The 20,561-nt window shown below is 44.3% G+C and overlaps 1 protein-coding gene across 1 annotated transcript; it reads left to right on the top strand.

The window, feature by feature from the left end:
• Positions 1-1,938: 1,938 nt before the first annotated feature.
• ndp (norrin cystine knot growth factor NDP) lies at positions 1,939-16,287 on the top strand. Its single transcript, XM_068734853.1, has 3 exons — positions 1,939-2,062; positions 11,780-12,245; positions 14,896-16,287. Exons 2-3 carry the CDS (start codon positions 12,039-12,041, stop codon positions 15,118-15,120), a joined length of 432 nt encoding a protein of 143 aa, XP_068590954.1. The 5' UTR covers positions 1,939-2,062; positions 11,780-12,038; the 3' UTR covers positions 15,121-16,287.
• Positions 16,288-20,561: the final 4,274 nt, after the last annotated feature.

The following is a 20,561-nucleotide window of genomic DNA, read 5'->3' as shown; positions in this document are numbered from 1 at the left end:
GTATACGTTTTCAACCTCTCCTGCTGCTGGCTGTAAATCGCCGCTGTCGAAGGTGTGTGTGTGTGCGCGGGTGTGAGGGAACAGAAGGTGAGAAATTTGGGGGTCAGCCGAGGTCTTTCAGGTAATTGTGCTTCTTAAACTTTTGACCCACTAAGCCCTACTTAGTGTGGTACTTGCTCCCCTTATTTCCCCCGAGAGTTTTGACTCTGCATACCAGGACGGTTGTGTGTGTGTGTGTGTGTGTGTGTTTGTGTGTGTGTTTTTGATACAATGAGTGCCTGAACATATGCGGTCGGCCTCACACAGCTCATGTTATTCTTTTTCACCTATTTTGGCACGGTCCTCATTGTTCTAACCACACAGTTTGACCGCCCTTTTCTAATTTAATCAGGCTATAAAGATATATTAGTTTGTCATGTACGAGAAAATACATTAGTTTGTCACGTTGTGCCCTCCCCAACCTGCTCCCCTCTTCTCGTCTGTGTGAGGCACGTTGAAAGAATGCATGCTCAGGCACCAGATGATGTGACTTATTTGTCTGGCTGCGTGTTCTTCTTTCCACAACTCAATTAGAGGATTACACACCTTTGCCATCAGTGTCCGTTTCTGATATCGCTCTTCTCATGTCGGTAACTCAAACTGTTTAGAATAAACCCACCAAAACCTGCAAAACATTCCAGAAATGCTGAGAGGGAAGCAAAGTGGCTGACGTAATACATTGCAATAATTTGGCAGCGGTCGTGTGCGAAGCCTCGGATAAAAGGTATCGCTCATTGTCTCGGGGTAACAGTGATGCCTCCCTCGTTATTAGCTTCCCATTCATCATGCTTTGTCCCCTCTCTATCTTCAGGGTGTCTGTCTTCACGTTGAGCCATGTGAGAATGACGGATGAGGCTGTTACAGTTTGGATCTACTCCGCTACGCTGCTGGGCTCTATGTTGTTTTCATCGTTTCCAATCGTACAGGCACAGCACCGTCATATAATTGTTTACAGATGAAGACAAATAATCCAAAATGAAATATCCACCGAGTGAGTAGTGTACTAACCGTTGACCCACTGGGTCCTGTATATTTTTTTAAAGTGAGTGATGAATGCATTGCTTCTTTTTTTTGTGTCATTTTGAACATTTGTAAAACTTTCATGATGAGTGAAGTTGAACATGCTGTATGCTGCTTGCTTTCTTATGATGATATATTTAACATGTATATAACTGTAACCTGCAGGTGGAGGATATCCCAACTGCATTAACTACTTAAGGCACAGATGCTCCCATCAGGAGAGATTTCTGAGGTGAGTTATTTCACTACTCTCCTTTTTTTTTTTTTCTCACTTCCTTCCCCTCACCCACCCCACCTGCACCCCCCCCCCCCATGTCATGGTTGGAGAAAGCGCGTGAAGAGGAAGGCCACGGGGGCCAGTTGTTTTTAAATAAACCAAATCTGCTAACAGTTTTATAACCCTGACCTCGTAAAACTGGCTGCAGCTTTTGGTCAGCTCTCTCCTGATGGGACAAGCAGAGCCGTCCAGGGCTGGAATTCCCATTTGCCGCTGTGGAGCGTGTCGGTGCGTCAGCTGGTGTATGTGTATGTGTGTGTGTGTGTGTGTGTGTGTGTGTGTGTGTGTGTGTGTGTGTGTGTGTGTGTGTGCGAGAGAAAGAGAGTGAGAGAAAGGGCGTATGATATACGATTGCTGTGTCACGATCCACATGTGACGACCGTCCTCACAGGCAGAGCATCCAAGCTGCTCCCTCTTTCTGGTGATTTCCCTGTTGAAGTGAAAGTGAGAGAGTGTGACTGTGGGACAGAAGAGAGAGAGAGAGAGAGAGAGAGAGAGAGAGAGAGAGAGAGAGAGAGAGAGAGAGAGAGAGAGAGAGAGGAGGTGAGAGAGACAGAGGGAGGAGAGAATAGCACTCAGACAATCTGTGTGTGTGAGAGAGGTAGAAACAGGAGGAGAGAGGAGCTGGCTGGGAAACAATAGTTGAACAACAATTCCAGTGTTGCGTGCAGGATCTCAGCCTCTCTCTGGATACCTCTGCTGTCTTTCTGCTGCCGGGCGCTGAAGGTAAGACCACCGGCCTCTGTGTCACAAGTCAGGACCAGCACATTTACAGCTACAGGAGGATCCTTTCTTACTGTTTTTAATACCCAAATTTGCTGAAGATAAATTCTATTCTCTAGCTACTTTTTGACAGGCCGTAGAGGAATTCAGAGTAAACTACTTGAGGCTGGGTGAGGAAATAATGTGCTGCATGTTAATTTTACATTTATGCATTAATACACAGCAGTGCGTTCAGGATACACACAGAGTTTGAGCTTAACTTCTGCTCACTATTCCTCGGCCGCACACATCCTTAAGCTCAGGTGCACATTCCTCTTTTATTGCAGGTTTCTGCTCCGCGTGTGTCCAGAAACTGCAAGTGGTTGTGATTAGGAAACAGCGTGACATGATGTGTAATAGGAGGAAACATGTTTGTGTTGGCGCCGGCAGATTCGCTAATCAGGCAGTGACAGCGATGCTGGAAGGATATAGCGGAGCTCGCCGAGCTTGTAGGGAGTGTGTGTGTGTGTGTGTGTGCTGGAGCACGAGGTTAATAGCAGTGTGAATAATTTTGGATATGTATGGATATGTGTTTTACAGGTGCGTGCGTTTATGTCTGTGAGTGTATGATTGACTTGGCCTGTTCTTGTTGGACCCTGAGGCTGCTGGCTTATGCTAGAAGGAGATGATGACAGATATAATAGGCTCTGTGGTAGGTAGGAGGAGGAGGAAGAGGAGGAGGAGGAGGAGGAGACGAGCTACCACTTTCATCTAACTGAGAAGGAAAGGCGTGTGTGTGTGAGAAAGAGAGCAGGAGAGAAGGTGTTTAAATGAAAAATTAAGTGGCTGCAAAAGAGTGGGGGACAATGAGAAGGGGGAAGAGAAGGATGTCCAAGTGGGAGGAAAAAAAAATACATCTGAGAAAGAGACAGGAACAGTGAACCCTTCGGAGGACAGGCAGTGCCAGAGAAGGACACAATAAATAGGAGAAACAGAATGAAACTGAGATGTGTGAGAGGGGGAGGAAAAGGGAGAGAGAGAGAGAGGTGAGAATGACAGAGAGTCTGACACAATAGGAAAAAAAAAAACAGAGAAAGAGATCGAGACTGTGATGCAAACATCACCTCCAGACATCCTTCTCCACTTCCACTGACGCCAGATGAGAAACAGTTTTGCGCAGGGAGAAAAAATGTTTTTTCACGTGCGCCGATCGAGTCTGCATCCTCCGCTCGAACCAAAAGTCAAGTTCGGAGAGAGAAAGAGGAAGGTGAGGAAGTGGAGTAGGAGGTGTGTTTGAAACATCGCACGTTCAGCCAGGTGCCGATAGACAGCAATGCTCTGGCAGAGCAGTGCGTGGTTAGTTTTGTGTCTCTGCTATCATGTTTCATATTCTCACACATGCAAACACACACACACACACACACACACACACACACACACACACACACACACACACACACACACACACACACACACACACACACACAGGGGCCCATTGTAAGTGTGTTTATTTGGACAGTGTTGAAGCTTTCGATAGGCAGTTCACAATGTCTCACCGCCGCAGGAATGTGCTTCTGACAAATGGATGCTCTGCACGAACCGCGGGCCATCGAGAAGATCCTTAACGCCGCCCTGCCAGACGAGCATGTGACAGATCTCTGCTGCCCGCGGAAAACCTGGTCCAACGCGATAAAACAAACACGCCCACGACTCCTTCGTTCGCTCTCTTTTTTTTTCAAGAGTGCCTTAGGCTTGCGGTTGAATGGAGGATTGATCCAGTTTCGTGCACTAGTTTTAGCCTGCAGCTCGCCGGTTCCCACTGTTGTGTTTTTTTTCTGACGAAGGATGGAGAAAACAGAGGAGGCCGATTTAGGATTTGAAGTGCATGTGTGACCCAGCAAGGCTAGGGGGTTCTGTTACTATGAAAGCACGTGTAACACACACTGAACGTTAGTCAGAAAGAGATAGAAATCCGAGAATATTCATACATGTATGTCATCTGTGTCTTCCTGCTCCACTGTTTCTGAGAAGCCGAAATTGTAAAGCTAACACAAGCTTAGCTGCGGCTCACTTGGCTGCCTGTCATTGGCTGTACACTGCGCTCAAATCCACACTGTTTGTCTTATCTTTACTGGGGGGGATATATTTAGTGGGGAGCTTAGCTTTTAGGAGGATGGCGCGTGGGGAGGGTAAGAGAGAGAGAGAGAGAGAGTGTGTGTGTGTGTGTGTGTGTGTGTGTGTGTGTGTGTGTGTGTGTGTGTGTGCGTGCGTGCGTGCGTGCGTGTGTGTGTGAGAGAGAGAGGAAAGAGTAAGTTTGTGTGTGCGTTTCAGGAGCTGGCGTCAGTAGACGGTGAAAGAGATTGGCACTCCACATGCCAAACTGTGTGTGTGTGTGTGTGTGTGTGTGTACTGTATATGTGTGTGTGGCTGGAGGACAGGTCTGTGGGTCTGCCCCCCCCCCACACACACACACACACACACACACACACACTCCAGTCAGGAATCTGCCCTTTAGTTTATTAAAAGCTGGTGAAACAATGGAGGGTGGTGAGGTTGAGGAGGAGGGGAGCCACGGCGAAGCACTGGAGCAAATCAGAAAGGAGTGTGATGATGTAGTTAGAAAGATGAAGAGAGGGAGGGGTAGAGATAGAGAAAGGTATTGACAATGGCTCAAAACATTATACCACCCCCCCCCCTTCCGTACCTGTCATTTCCCCCTAATTCCCCCCTCCTCTGGTGTCCTTTGATGCACCTGTTTTCTGGAGGGGCTCTACAACAGCCCGCTGCCACCACAGACAGACCCGTCTCTGGACAACAACTGTGTACTCAGCTGCCGGCTGGCCCGGGGCGATAAAGTGCAGGATCCTTCTGAAGATCTGGCTCCTCTGCCACGGCCCATGTGCCATCACACACCAGCATCCCAGCAATGTTTAGAGCCCCAGAGCGGCAGCACCATCACACACACACACACACACACACACACACACACACACACACACACACACAGACCCCCGTGTGATGTATCTGCATATACGTGTGCATGTCTGAGAACAGAAACCCACAAGTGAGGTGGGCAGGGGATATTTATACATGCACCCCACTGCTAAGAACAAAACGTGGTGACGCGCATTGAGAAAGTTTGTTCTGCACAGCATATGGCTGGAACAGTTGGGAGGCTTCATGGTGTCACTTCTCATAACAGACTCTGAGATGATGTCATTGTTTCACTTTTACCTCTTGAACAAAAGTCCTCATTATGACTTCTTTTTTTTTGCAACTCGGCTCTTTTGTGCATCGCTTCAGTTTGCTATTTCCATTGTCCATTCCAAGGGGAAGTCTCCAAATGACTTGTTCTGTCTGACCGACAGTCCAAAAATGTATTCCAATTCCAAAAAGATTCACAAGAAATGTCTTGCATTTTAAAAGCTTGAACAAATGAATGTTTGCAGATGAATTAAATAAATACTATTTATTTGTTATCACAATTATTGTCAACGTCTTTCCCAGGGGTGGAAGAAATATAAAGACCCTTTCCTAAAGTAAATGTAGCAATAAAACAATTTTTAAAAAACATTCCAGCTTTCAACATTGTATTTCAATGAAAGTACAGAAGTATTATCAGCAGGAAATACTTAAAGCATCAAAAGTAAAAGTAGATATTATGCACTAGAATGGCCCTTCACTGTGTTGTTTGATTAAATCCCATATTACATTTATATCATAAGTTATTGCATCAAATATTATTCTGCAAAGTAACTAAGAATTATTGCTTTCCAATAATTGTAGGGAATAAAATACAATATTTATCTCTGAGCTGTGTGTGTGTGTGTGTGTGTGTGTGTGTGTGTGTGTGTGTGTGTGTGTGTGTGGAGGAATCTTTCCCACCGTAGCCTCTAAGAGAGACATCACAATATCTGCTCTCCTTAAGCTTGGAATCATCATCTCATAACTCCCAAAGTCCTAAAGCTCCAAACCGGAGGGATTGTGGTATGTAAGGAGGGATTGTATTGTGGTTGTGCGGTTTTGGCTCCCCAGATATTCTTAACCCAGACTGGATCTTTTTTGCAGATACTGGGCCTTTCTTAAACGATCCGCCCCGTGGCGATGCTGCCAAAGCTGATTCTACAAAACGACGTGGAATTTACTAAATTTGATTTGCCCTATGACATATGATATGTATTTTAATAAGCAGTAAACGCAGACGTAGATATAGGTCTCCACACTTAATATGCGTGTAGTTACATATAACGCATGATGTTTAATAATTTCATCCGCCCCGTGGGCCTCCAGCTTTAGCTCTCTAATTATTTTTTGAGTACCAGGAACTCTGGTTTTTGGGTCAAATTAATTAAGTTGACAATGATGTCTTATTGCCTGCTTACGCTTCAGTCTTTTAGCATGTGATCACGTACAGTATATAGCCATTAAGTGCATATTAAAGTCAGCAGGAGACGGTTTATTCAACCAACTCAGTTCCTTTGCTTAATCAGATAGCAAGCTATAGCTTATAAATCTGCGAGTGACAGTTGTCATTTCAGGCGTCAAATTTGGCGATTGTGGATAATTAACGATAATAAAATATGTTTTTAGTTGCAGCCCTCGTAGAATCTAACCTCTATTGGTCCAGGGTCTTGGTCTTTAATGGCGTTTCTGCACCAAAATCACAGCATCCAGTCCCCTACCGCCCCATCCCTCCCCTCTGATAATAAAGGCACCAATTCGGTTGGATGCACTACAATCACGGGAAGGTTGTGATTGCTAATTTTCTGGATGTCTCGGCACTCCTCAGGTCTCTGCACAACAGAGTCCACTCTCTCTTCCTGTCTCGGTGGACCAGAATATCTCTTTCCCCACTTAAAGCAGCCACTGTATCCACAGCACTGAGCTCTGAACATGGGACTGCTGTCACTGATGTCAGGCCAGCGGCTTTAGGATGACAGAACCTGGACCACATAGACTTGATGTACCTACAGTTATAACCATGACCTCACTCAGTTTCTTGTCCCTGACCGCCTGCGACCCCTGAATGTGTTTTAACAGAGATAAGGTGGTTTTGCTTTCACAAAAAAATCCTCACCATGTAAAACGGAAAATTTGACTTTCTCTGTGGAGTTCTACTGGATGGAGCCTGGCCTACTCGAAGTTATTTACTTCGATCGAGCTGAAATTTCATGGGTAATTCAGAATGAATCAACTTGTTGTGTTTTATGGAGCTCTGCTGCCAACAGAGCTGCTATTCGTTATGAAAACAGTAAAGCCCCAAGGTGACGTGGTGCGTTTTAATCCAACACTCCCTGACATAGATCAGACCTAAGGGTTGCAACAGAGGGGTGTTGGGGATAAAGGAGGACGAGATGGAAGCAGAAACATGGAGAGGATACCAGTAGAGGAGGAAGGCTTCTAAGTGGAACTCAAAGGGGATTTGTTTTTGTAGTTATATCAGAAAGACAACCTTGGTTTGAGTGGACGATGTGGTCGATTCCATACGATAGATCCAAGAAAGACACGGACCGTAACCATTCAGGGTTTGCTGGTCATTATACTTGGATAAGATAGGGGGGGGGGGGGAATGGGTGGATGGATCCAGCTGCTGTTTGTGAACACCCAGGGCTCTATAAATCTGAGTCCAGGGCAGGTGTGGGTGAGCTGGGGGAGAGGAGGCCACACTGGCCCTTACCCTGCCCCAAACCTCTTGACCTTTGTTTAACTTCCGCTTCAGCCGGGAGGCCACCAGGCATCACACACACACACACACACACACACACACACACACACACACACACACACACACACACACACACACACACACTGAAGCGCTCACAGTGCAGTAATGAACTCACTCACACAGATAGTATCTCCGTATATTCTCCTGAAAGCCCCCGTTATCTGAGCCAGCTGCCATTCATAGCTACAGTATGTATTAATATCACCAGCTTTCAAAGCTCAAGCATGAGTCTCCAGAAGAGACAGTAATTATGATGTGTAGTCACCTCGTACTGAGGGATGTCCTTGTTTGCATTACAATGCATTTAGAGGCTGGCTGCATAACAGGCAGATGACAATCAATAGAAAAGCATCTCTTTGTACATAAATAGATAGTGTAGTGGAGATGTTTGGCTCGCTCGACTAATTGTTAATCAGAGAGGACATGGCTGGCTGTGGACCAAAATTACAACATTTACGGTAAAATAAAGTTTATTTGGTTTGTCGTGGTATTTACTAGGTGGATCAATCGTGTCATTATCTTTGTTTGCTTTACTTCACAGTAAGGCCAACCTGTTGTCTGTTTAACAAAAACACATGTTCTAGTGGGCGATTCGTGATTTACAGATTCTCATGTTTGATCTGAATTGATTTAACATGTTTTCACTTTATAAAACCCTTTTAGGGATTTAGAGTTTAGAGGATGGTACAATCCCATATACTGTCTGAACCTCCCTGCAAAGCTGGATTACCATCTGGACAACTGCTGCATGTTGAGAGACGATATGCACCCCAAAGTAAAATGTTAGTTAAATCTGCAATAATTTATTATCACATTTTATGTTAATATGGCAAACTATCAAGCAAATATTTGTGTGTTTACGCATCCAACAGACATGCAGCAACATTAGCATTCATTTGTAGTCTTGTCTCTGACCACCTGGCGAATCTAAGTCCAATATTCACTCTTCCTTTTTGCTCTGTTTTGGTCTCCACCAACTCCTTAAGGAAAGATATCTGTCTATTTCGCTGCTAAATGCTCCATTGTGTTAAATAGCAACACTCTAACTGGGCGCAGGTAGTGAACAGTGGATGTTTAGGGCTCGTTTTTCTGATTTCTTGCAGTAATAGCTTATCTTGTGGCCGTGTTTTTTTAGATGGCTCTGTACAAATTCTTGTTTTAATTACTTTGGTTTATAATGTGCTCACATAGTGCATATTCACATTGTGTACCAGACTAAGCTGACTGGGGGCAAGTTAGTAATATTCCATCAGAAACAGGAGCACTGGGTCTCTATATATAAGGAAGCTGCCATATGTTGTTTGCTGTATGAACAGCAGTTAATGTGAACTTTGCGACCACATGGCACATACACCGTGCACAGAGGGTGGTAGTTCCAGGGGGTCGATAGGGGCCCAACAGCAGATTTTTCCCTAGTGCTTCCTTGATAGTTATGAAAAATATATATATTTTAGTTATTCTTTATTTAAGCAGAAAGGTGACAAGTACAAATAGATCACAGTGAAAAACATAGCTCTCTAGATGAGTAGTGTTAACGTGACAAACAGAAACGCATAAAAGTCATTAATTTGTTTGTTTTAGAGTTCAAACCGATTCTAATTAAATAAAGCTTGACAAGCTTCATTAGTAGCTTGGAACGAGCTCCTCCTGCCATGCCTCCATGTCCTCAGTTTCAAAGAGATGGACATGAACATCTTGTAAAAACTATATCCAATTGTGCTCCTTCATTCTCATCCTCATGATGATTAAATCCGTTAAATGACCCCGTGGTCTACACTGCACACGGATGATGCAGATGCCGATAACACCAAGCAGCAGAGATGGTGATAACAGTGATAACAGTCACCGCCGCCGTACGGCTGGCAGGGCTGGACGTGCTGATGGGCGCTGGCTGTGTGAGGAAGCCTGCTGCTCCGAGACGACCGGGCCGTCTGCTGAGTAAACCCTGCAGCACATGTTCAACGGGCCAACAAAACATCTCGGGGAGTATTTATTTTAACAGGCCAAATGATACTTTCTCTCAAGAGGAATGTTAAGGTTAAATGATTCCCCTTAGAAAGAAAAACACTGGGGCTGGAATTGGGGGGGATATATAAAGGTTTGAGGTGAACTTGATGCATTCTGTGATTTCAGCTCAAGTGAGGAAATCAGTGGAGTCGTGCAGCTATGAAGATGGATGCTAAAGAGGGAGCTTTGATAGAAGCAGTATTTTGTTCATTTCCTCTACTCTGACTGAGTTACTGTCACGTTCACATGCATCCACTCTTATGTTCACGCACAGGTCCACACGAGACACTTCTAGACACTTCTTCCTGACTTAGCCTGGTGATAATGTAAGCGTTTACTTAACGCAGATTATTCAAACTAGTTCTTACATGAGGGCTGTTCATCACTGAATATTTACACACAGTAACTGTAAAGTGTAACTGTTGACACAGCTAACGTTAGCGTGTTAATATATGATCTATTTAGTGAGGAGTGTGGAATATGGTTGACACACTTGACCCAGTGACAACCTCATTTAACACTGGTTAACAATAGTTGACCAGGTCTCTCCTGAGAATGAGACCCTGTGTGTTAATGACATTACCTGTGGAAATAAATTTGGTATAATTAACAAAATAAAGAACTGGAAAGATTGCCTGATATATGACACAACCGTGAACTGGTTGCACTCCGTTTCCATCTTCAGTCAACTGGACTGTAGACGGGGCGGATTCAAAGGTCTGCATCCGGGCGAGAGAAATAACACAAATATCTCAAATTACAAAAACTGTATGTCAATAACATCAGACTGAATGACCAAAAAAAAAGGTCAGATGGGTTTAGCATAATGTGATACTTCCTGCTCATTCTAAGCTGCATGAACACTTACTCTGAAAAACACATTTCTCCTTGGATGCACTGCTTAAGAAAACAAAATAATACCTACACTGTCGAAGGGTTGGCAGGTAAATGATAGTAGTTTTCCACCTTAAAAAGATAATATTTGGAAATTGTGCTCAAGAGATATTTCTTTTTTATTGCACATCACTGCAGATGTTTACACATAACTAAAATGTAACTCTTGAGTTTGAATGGTGCAACAGAGTCAGTGTGTAAGCTACTTAATGCCCAAGTAGTAATCAAGTTTAAGAACTTAGGAAGAACTTTGTGCACAGACTAGTTAATGAATTTACAAATAACTGTGTGACAAACTCATTAAGGTGCATTTACAGACGAATCAACATAAAAAAAAGCCTTGAACACATATTTATATGACTATCAGGTGAACAGTATAAAATAAATCTCAACCATTACACTGCTTTCTCCTTGACCCCACTTGTGCACACACACACACACACACACACACACACAGAGACACACTTCTCCTTAATTCACAACACATTGCCTGTTAGCAAACCTGCCTGAGCCGGCACCAAGCTCCCTCTTAACACGAACCCTATTGTCAGGAGCACAATAAAACTATGAAGTTGGAAAAAGAAAAAAAGAAAAAAAACACACGACATAAATGCATGTGAAAATATGCTGCGGGACTGGCAGAGGGTCTGCAGTCATGAGAGGGCTTGTTGGGAGAGCGATTTGTTTTAATGAAAAAGTCGTTCCTGGGGAGAGGAAAGGGCCTGGCTGCAGGCTGTTTGTGCATGGCTTAAGTTTCTCCTCTGTAATAAAAGCACCAGAACTTATGTGTCTACATGTGTGTGGGTGTGCAGGGGAGACCGTGGAATAAAGGAGACAAAGTAGGCAGCCAGGTTCAGAGACACACACACACACACACACACACACACACACACACACACACACACTCATCATACAGTCAATCACCCAAAAACTGGCCAAAATATCTATGAGAATCAGTCTGGAGGCAGCTCCATCCACTCCAGGGAGCATGTGATCTTTTCTACAGCACAGAGTAATTCCCTTGGATGTACAAATAGACATAACATACTGGCCACACACACACACACACTATTTCTTTATCAGTGCATGTCTTCCTGTTTGTCTCTTTCTTACAGACTGTGCTGGATCCAGACAGTGGGGGATGGAGCGGCCCGACGGAGCAACCCTCCTACCACCTTTCTCCCTACAACTCGCCGACCTTGAACCTCCGCTGTACTAGCAGGACCAAGACAGAGACCCTAAAAAAATTTCCTCGGATGAGAGGCGGAAAGAACTGTGAAGAAAGACAGTAAGACCGAGAGAAATAACTGGACACAGACGGCGCTCGGCGTCGGACATCCTCTTGAGGATCAAGACCCCCGGGGTGGTCTCATCATGAAACCTTTCGTCTCTGTGGGCCCCCCCTCTGGCCTGCTGCTGGTCCTGATGTGCTGCCCCCTGCTGGGCTTGGTCCAGTCCGCCAGTAGCAACAAGGCCAGCGATAATGGACACCCACACCTGGGAGACAGCGATCCAGAGCGCTGCATGAGGCACCACTTTGTGGAGACCATCACGCACCCGATTTACAAGTGCAACTCCAAGGTGAGGCCGAAACAGACCCACACAAACCTCGCGCTGTTCTCAGCCGCTCACTTTTTGCGGTAGCAAGTTGGTCACAAGGGCCAGTCGTCACATGACAAAGGAACTCATTTATTACTAAACTATTTGTTGCAAAGCAAGCCTCTGAGACGCAAAGAAAACCCACAGACCAAAAAAAGAATCCCCCCAACGCTAACTTAATTAGTCTCAGACACACTTTTCTCTTTCTACTAGTATTACTCTTGTTGCCCCACGAAAGCCTCCTCCATTTGGCCATCTCCTTCTCTCCCTTTATCTCCATCCCTCCTTCATTTAGACGAGTCTCGCCTCGTTTCTTTGTGTGTGTGTGTGTGTGTGTGTGTGTGTGTGTGTGTGTGTGTGTGTGTGTGTGTGTGTGTGTGTGCGCGCAGTGCTGGACACGGGCCACGCTGCAGACATATTCTGCACCTCAGCTGGGACGCAGATTTGGCTGAAGCGGACGTCTCCCTGTCGGCCTGCTCTCTCCTGCCTCTGCCAGGGGCTGAAGGGAGAGCGATGGGCTGTAGAAAGAGAAGGAAAAGTTACCTAATGTTACGAAGGCGTGGCGCCTCATTCCTTCTTCTTTTCCCTGAAGCGTCGGACAACTCAGACGCATCCACGTTTATGTAAAGAGAGCGATGACCCGTTGAATCACGTGGCTGTCAATTTCCACCGTCCTTTTTCGTCGTGCAGTTGTTCAGCTAGCGTGAGCAGCTCAGTTCTTTGGTCTTTTTTTAATATTCTGTCGCTGAGTGCACTGAGCAGGTGGCCAAACCACAGCTCCGCTCAGGGAAGTCAGGGCTGAACTCACTCACAGCATGAGCGAGGCTTTCTATTACAGTACACAGAGAAGTGACGGGACGCCTGGCTCAGCGGTCGTTTTACACCTCAGTATGTCCAGTTCACACAGAATCCACCTGCACATGGGCCTGCTCAGTGTGTGTGTGTGTGTGTGTGTGTGTGTGTGTGTGTGTGTGTGTGTGCAAAGGGGATGTTTGCAGAGCGATTTTGTGCGTGCTTTCATCTGCTGCCCAGACACAGAGTAGGTTTCTATAGGTTAAAATAGCCAACAGTTATGAATATTTTTTTTAAACTTTGTTTATGAAAAAAATGATCTCTTCATGCCTGTAGGTGTGCAGGTGAGAATAAGTGATGAGTCAAAGCAACAACAATCATCTCAACACAGACAATATTTGTATTGATTAGATGTGTTTCAGAACAGAGACCAATGTGGAGCATTTCTTACATCTACTGCTGGGTATTTTAACCTATAATAGTATCATATTTATTATGAGATGATTCATATTTTATATTAATAATATAAATCAGAAAGCAGCTTGTAGCTCAATCTTTTAAGTAAATGTAGTGGAGTAAAAAGGACAATATTTGCTTCTTAATTGTAGTGGAGTAGAAGTAGAAAGTAGCATAAATACTCAAGCAAGTTATAAGTATCTCAAAACCATTGTTAAGTACAGTATTTGAGCGAAAGTACTTAGTTACATTCCACCACTAAATAAGCTCTTATATATACTGTATATACTTCAAAAGGCTCCATTGCTGTTCAATAAACTGACTGTTTTATTTTAACTTGATGTTTAATAAATATCTAGATTCTTATGAGGAATGTCTCTTAAATACCCATGAGCCTCAGTGGCAAAGTCACTGGGCAGAAGACTAAATCACCTTCACAACTCTATGTCCAAACTAACAAAGTGCAGTTCATCTAAAACTGACCTACAATCTGAAGGGAACTGATTCAACTCGCTGTGCATATTAAAAGGTTTCTACAAAGCAGAATCTCTCACCTCAACCTGACGCTAGTTGTAGGGGAAACAGTTTAATGTTCGGCGATTGGATAACCACCGTTTCAGCTTTTATTATTATTTTTTATTCATCCAGCTGGTCATGAATGAAAGGTGCTGACAGAGAGGAGGCGTGTAGACGAGGAGAGGGGCGTCACGGGAGAGGAACTGTTGCCGTTTGACTGCCTGATCCTCAGCTAGGACAAAGACAAATGGTCTTAAAGTGGCGACAATGCTCCTGATATGTGTGTGTATGTGTGTGTGTGTGTGTCAGTGTCACCCTGCCATGGCCCCAGACAGGCTTTTGTCAAAGTGGGTACACGGGTGGCGACACACAGCAGCTGACAGAAGGACATGACACAGGAGTCTGTTTAGGGAGGCGACAGGAATGTGGTGACCCACAGAGGAATGCCAGTCAGACGCTCACAACACTAATCAGGCCAGTGTATGCGTGTGTGTGCGTGTGAGCGTGTGTGTGTGTGTGTGTGTGTGTGTGTGTGTGATCTGACTGGTCAGACTTGGGGAAAGCTTGATACAGTGGTTTTGTCCCCGCAGCACACACACACATTCCTCTGGATGAGTCTTCATGGTGCGAGTGTCTGTGTGCGACCCTGAGCTCCGAGCTGCAGCAGGTGTAGGAGTGAGCGACTGGTCTCTTTGCTATCTCTCAGTTTGCAGGTGCAAGGCCGAAGCTAGTAGGAGAAAAACAGAGCGCTCACTTCTAGACTAAACTCAAACACCCTGTCGTCAAACCACGACCGGGGCCTGGACACCATGAGACCGTCTGTGCTTTCTTAACGGGTTTTTTTTTCTTCTGCACGCTCTGTTTCCAGATGGTGTTGCTGGCGCGCTGCGAGGGCCACTGCAGCCACACGACCCGCTCCGACCCCCTCATCTCCTTCAGCTCGGTGCTCAAACAGCCCTTCAAGAGCACCTGCTCCTGCTGCCGGCCGCACACGTCCAAGCTGAAGGCGGTGAGGCTGCGCTGCGCCGGCGGGACTCGCATCACGGCCACATACAGATACATCCTAGCCTGCAACTGTGAGGAGTGCAGCTGAGCGTCGGAGCAGCATCCTCCCACACCCTCAAGACTCTCAGGCTCCTCTTGGCCTCGGGCCTGACTCTAAAGCTATCCAGAGAATTTTGGTTGATTATTGGATCGGAAAATTGCCCTTAGAGGACAGCGGCTCAAGATGCTCGCTGTTATCTTGGGAGCGATCGTTTGGAGCAATCGTACCACCCTCACACAGAAATTGACCTGCAGCCTTTGGGACTCTGACAGAACACACTATACCCGCTCCCATTATGCGCATTCAATCAGTACAAGCCAATGCGAAGCATATTCCTCCAGCACACGAGGCCAGACACCACAAACTGCTGCTCCCATGGGCCACTTGGAGACCCTCCTCGCTGCGGACACGCACCGCACTCATTACAGGCCTCCGTAATTCATAACACACATGCTCACAAACCCCAGTGTGAGAGCTCGTTACAAATATCTGCAACGGCTTTCTGCCAGCTCCATAAAAATAAAAAACCTAAAAAAAATCTCCACCACGCATTTAACAACAAAACAACGCGCCTCGTTAAAAAAGCAGCATGGGGAAAGGACGAGGCTCGACGAGAGCAAGCGGGACCACGTGAGCCCGGACCATGTGGAGGACCCATAGAGAGGCACCTGCTGATCCGCCCTATAACATTTTACACACTCCCTGAGGACTTTCATTTAGCTGTGTTAAACATGAGCGATGCTGACAGCAGAGCTCATCAGGTGGACCATATAAGAGTGGAGGCAGACGTGTGTAAGAGGAGCTCTGAGGATGAAGGTTAAGCCAGTGCCTGGGTGGTCGTGTGGACTGTCAATAGACCATCAAGGCTCTCAGTGTTTCATTTTCAATGTAATCTATTCTATTCGTGATGCTCCTGTCAACATTATTGAAACTGTAGCTGCCGGATTTATGAAAAGTGCCGCTTTTTGCCTGTCGTGTATTGTTACTTGTGTTTTGACTCCTGTCAAAACAGTGCTATGGTTTCTCTGTGTACGTCTGTAAAGCCTGCATATGTTTCCCTCATAGTCCACCGTGATGAATACAGAACTTCAAACTCACAGGGGATTCATTTCAGAGAGTGTGTGTGTGTGTGTGTGTGTGTGTGTGTGTGTGTGTGTGTGTGTGTGTGTGTGTGTGTGTGTGTGTGTGTCAGGCTTGTACACGTCTAAAACCTCATCAGTGCTTGTGGTTCGTTTATCTGAATTAAAAAGTGAACTACTCAGTCACGTTGTACCAATTGTGGTTTCTTCTATCATAAAAAACTCACCACAAAAACGTGCATGTATTATAAATTTGAACAACATGATAGGAGGGAAGCAATAACAGCCATAATCATTTTGACTCCATCAGAAACTGAAAACCTCTTTTCAATTTAAATACCACTGAGCACTGAAATATCTTAATTTAAAATCTATTTATTGGATGTTATGGGGTTTGATCGCCAATTTGAATTTTTCCAGATGGTCATCCAAAGTTGTGGATAAAATTCAAATACATTCATGCATCCAGTATAAAAAAATATATTTTCAAATTGCTCAAATTCAGTTCAATTCTGATCTAAAAATTCAACTGATAGATAGATAGATAGAAGTTGCTGAAATGTGTGAACCTGGCAATTTCTTTTTTTAATTGCACTGCTTGGGGAAAAAAATAGTAAAAGAAGGGAATGCAAACCATATAAATTCAGGTTTGAAAGTATCATATTTCAATGCAATCAGTGCTACCAGCAGCTTGTGGCAGCTCTGATACTCTAAAGTGAACAGTAAGCAGAAAGCCTGATAGGAACACAACACTGGATCACACACCAAGGAGCAGGTGTGTGATCTTGCCTGTTGAAACCCATTCATTGACCTACACATGTATTTCTGTTTCCAGCACAGGTTGATGCATAATGAAAATACACTGAATGGGCGAGTGTAAAAAGCTTCATAAATGGGGTTTGATTTCATTAAAATCTTTAGGATTAGAAGTAGTTAAAATTCAGTAAATACAGCTGTAGTGGGTTTTATTTTTCCATAGGGTTTTCACTGGAGCCAAGAATGTGAAAATAAAGCTATAAAAATAAAGTAGATCAGCAGGAGGCCTTGTGCAGGCTAATGAACGTGGCGGTTGTGAAATCGTGGCCGACTAATTTAAAACCAGTCCTTCACTCTGTGGCACAATCGCTGAACATAAACATATAAAGATATATAAAAGAAAATTGGAGATCGACCTCATAACAATGATGACTCCAGACTCCAAGGTGAGCAAGACACTGGATCAGATGCTGTCGACCCTGAGGGGTATTAAAAAACAAACTGGATCTCCCTGTGTGGATTAATGAAGTAACCCCATTAAAAACCCTCCTCACAGTATATGTGAGAGCGTGACACAGCCAGGAGTGCAGAGAGCTCCTTGTGGTTTTTCACGTGCACTATGTAAACCCTGCACAGATGTCTTTGTTGTTGTGTTCAGAGCTGAAACGTTACCCCTCCCCGACGTGAAGCAGAACAATACGCTCCTCCGCGGACATTTCAATCCCGACTCCAGCTGACAGCACGACCGGCTGCTTCACACGTGAACCCAATAAAAAAGAAAAAGAAACGCTTTCCCCTTCCACTATGGAGATTAATCTGACTTTCTCTGCCGTCTCCTTTCACTGCGTCTCTCCTTCATCAACACATACACACACACACACACACACACACACACACACACACACACACACACACACACACACACACACACACACATATTAGTGGAGAGGAGGCATTTTGTGACATGAAGCAGGAGGTGTAATTTTTTGGGGGAACCAGTGTGACAGGATGACAGAGCGGCAGGTTAATGGCTGTCATTCGTATACTAACTGTGTCCCAGCAGAGAGACTCATGGCTGGCAAGTTCCAGACTTTCTGACTAAAGAAGCAGAAATATCAATCATCAAATATAGTTTTTCATCTCTATTTCCAGGTGTGATGCAGGCACATGTGGTCTTTTTTTTTTTTTGTATCCCCCCTTCAAGTCAGCAGACTTCACACACGTTTATTCACCCTGATCCTAATCAGAACCATCCAAGCGTTGAATAAAAATCATAGAGAAAAGAGGCGTTGTATTGGACAGCACTATAGGTGCCTCCTTGTTAAGGAGAAATTCACATCTGTGTGTTTAGCGTTCCATTAAAGAGCCAGACGTGAAACGTGGACGACAGCCATGCGCTGGAGGGTTGACAATACGACTATTCACCGGCTCCTCGTCTGTGTGGTGCGGAGGTTTGTGATCGAGCTGTCAGCACGTACTTTGCTGAGAAAATATGAGTACAATAATGTCAGTGGTGCTGGAGCGCTTCAACACTTTAACAGTCTGAACACAGTCAGTGACATGATGGAACGCTTCAACATGAGCGCTAAACAGGAAGGAACATTTTTCATATTTTTTTAACATTTCAGTGAGTATTTTATTCAATACAGTAAATTGCAGATACAAGTGTGTGTGTGTGTGTGTGTGTGTGTGTGTGTGTGTGTGTGGTGGGGCCTTATGTGACGGCTGAACATGTTCTATGACTGACAGTGAGGCTTAGACAGAAGCACAAGCTGGACCACGTCGAGGGCTTAAATGTCCATCATATAAAATCAAAAATGTTGTATTTCTGAGGTAACCTTTAACAGACATATGCTCTCAATTACAAAGAGGACAACATTGTCTCAGTTTGTGGTGCAGTAATGATAATAATTGAAAATTAAAATATCTGGTAAAATCTCTTTGTAACTCTTGAGATCATCCAAAGACTGAACAGCTGGGCAGCTTGGAGGAGTGGCTTGATTAGCAATGTTATTTATTTCAAAATAGTGCTAATTAGTCTGAATAGTCACACTTATTATATTATGAATGAATCAGCTTCACCCATGTCTATCTAACAGCTACAGTTGATGTCTATTGTAGAGTTGTGAGTTGTTACCTCCAGTAAGCCTGTGGGTGACCGTGGTTAAGTGGAGAGCAGGGTCGTGCTTCATTCAGAGGGTTGGTGATTTGGTCCCCAGTCTCATGTCAATGAGCCTCAAAATTGCTGCCATAGCTGTGAGAATGTAGGCATAGATAAATACTGAATCAGATTTACTAATATATGACCATTCAGTTGGTAGCTTGCATATTGACTTCTGGTGGTTTTTCATATAACATTCTTTATTTATTTGATTCCACCGGGAGCGTTTCAGAGGTCGATCGTGAGATTGCGCGATAATCTGCATAACAACCACGGATGTATAAAGAGAACAACAAACACTTAAAAGGTTACTTTACCTGTCCGACGTTGAATTGCTGTTGATTTGTTCATATTTCCTTGTTTTTTGAGACATTTTTAAGCTTGGATATTGAATATTACATTTTTGCGGTCAAAGCAAAATATAAGAAGAAAAGAAGTGTAGAAGAAGAGCAACGACAGATCAAGCATAAACCCGACCCGTGGGCTCTCGCACGCCCCCTTCATTGAGGCAGAGTAGTGTTTGCCTCTCTGTGCTTTTTCACTGCGGTTTAATGTCAGATCACGCGCTCAACCCAGTTAGTGAGGGATTCACAGTCTGAGGTGAGGAACAGCTCGTCGCTGCCTCACCTCACTGTCTCCTCTCTGTTTGAACAGGACATGCGCTAATTCAGCGATTTTGATCATAAAAATGATTGGAATCATACAGAAATTACATTTATAGCACAGATCAGTAGAGAAATGTTCATTTTCATTTTATTTTTATCATTATTTGTTTTTTACTTTTCATGATTCTATTGACTGTTTTATACCATCAGGGGGCTGCAAGTGATCAGCAACTGCTCCTCAGCAAAGGGCAATTAAAGCTGGCATTAACTCAGCGGGCCACATTTTGGCTCTTTGTTGCGGCTCAAAATCTGACATCCATGTAAAGGTTTGGTCTCATTTTGAAGTGGAGCGTCTGCATGCTCGATTTGTTTCAATCCAATACAGTTAGTCACGATACAGGATGAATAAATCCTAGTTTTTGTTGTCTTAGCCGCCATCGCCACATAAACCTATATAAAACGTAAAAGCATTTCTAAAAAGATGAGTTTTGATTTGAGATTTGAACAGAACAAAAACATTGATGAATTCTCTGGTTGGATAATATGACCGGCATCTTAGCATTACAAATTCAACACCAGACTTAATAATCTGAGTCTGTGTGTCAGTGTGTTTAACCAGTGGCCACTGGTTGTGTTTTGCTCACATTGTCGAGGAGCAAAAACCTCAGTGACCATTTGGAAATATCTTCCACTTATTAACTCTTTTCAATATTCACATTTTCCCAAGAACAGCCTCTTTTTCCCCCCCACCGGCACACACAACTTTTTATTAGAGTGAACTCTCAGTTTATCCAGAGTATAAATCAATACTACCAGGAAAAAACATATTTGTCATTAAGACCAAAACTCTTCGTGAAGTCCAGGCTTTTGCTGCCCTCTGCTGACAAG

Source organism: Cebidichthys violaceus, unplaced genomic scaffold (assembly GCF_023349555.1).
Source record: "Cebidichthys violaceus isolate CVI_PGR_0920_01 unplaced genomic scaffold, fCebVio1.0.p SCAF_11, whole genome shotgun sequence".
In the NCBI taxonomy this organism is placed as follows: domain Eukaryota; kingdom Metazoa; phylum Chordata; class Actinopteri; order Perciformes; family Stichaeidae; genus Cebidichthys; species Cebidichthys violaceus.
This window is presented reverse-complemented; position numbering and strand designations above follow the sequence as displayed.

Excerpts from the sequence above, each read along its gene's own strand:
- ndp (XM_068734853.1), top strand. The coding sequence starts at position 12,039 with ATGAAACCTTTCGTCTCTGTGGGCCCCCCCTCTGGCCTGCTGCTGGTC. Across the intron at positions 12,246-14,895 it reads TTTACAAGTGCAACTCCAAG|ATGGTGTTGCTGGCGCGCTG; the intron begins GTGAGGCCGAAA and ends CTCTGTTTCCAG.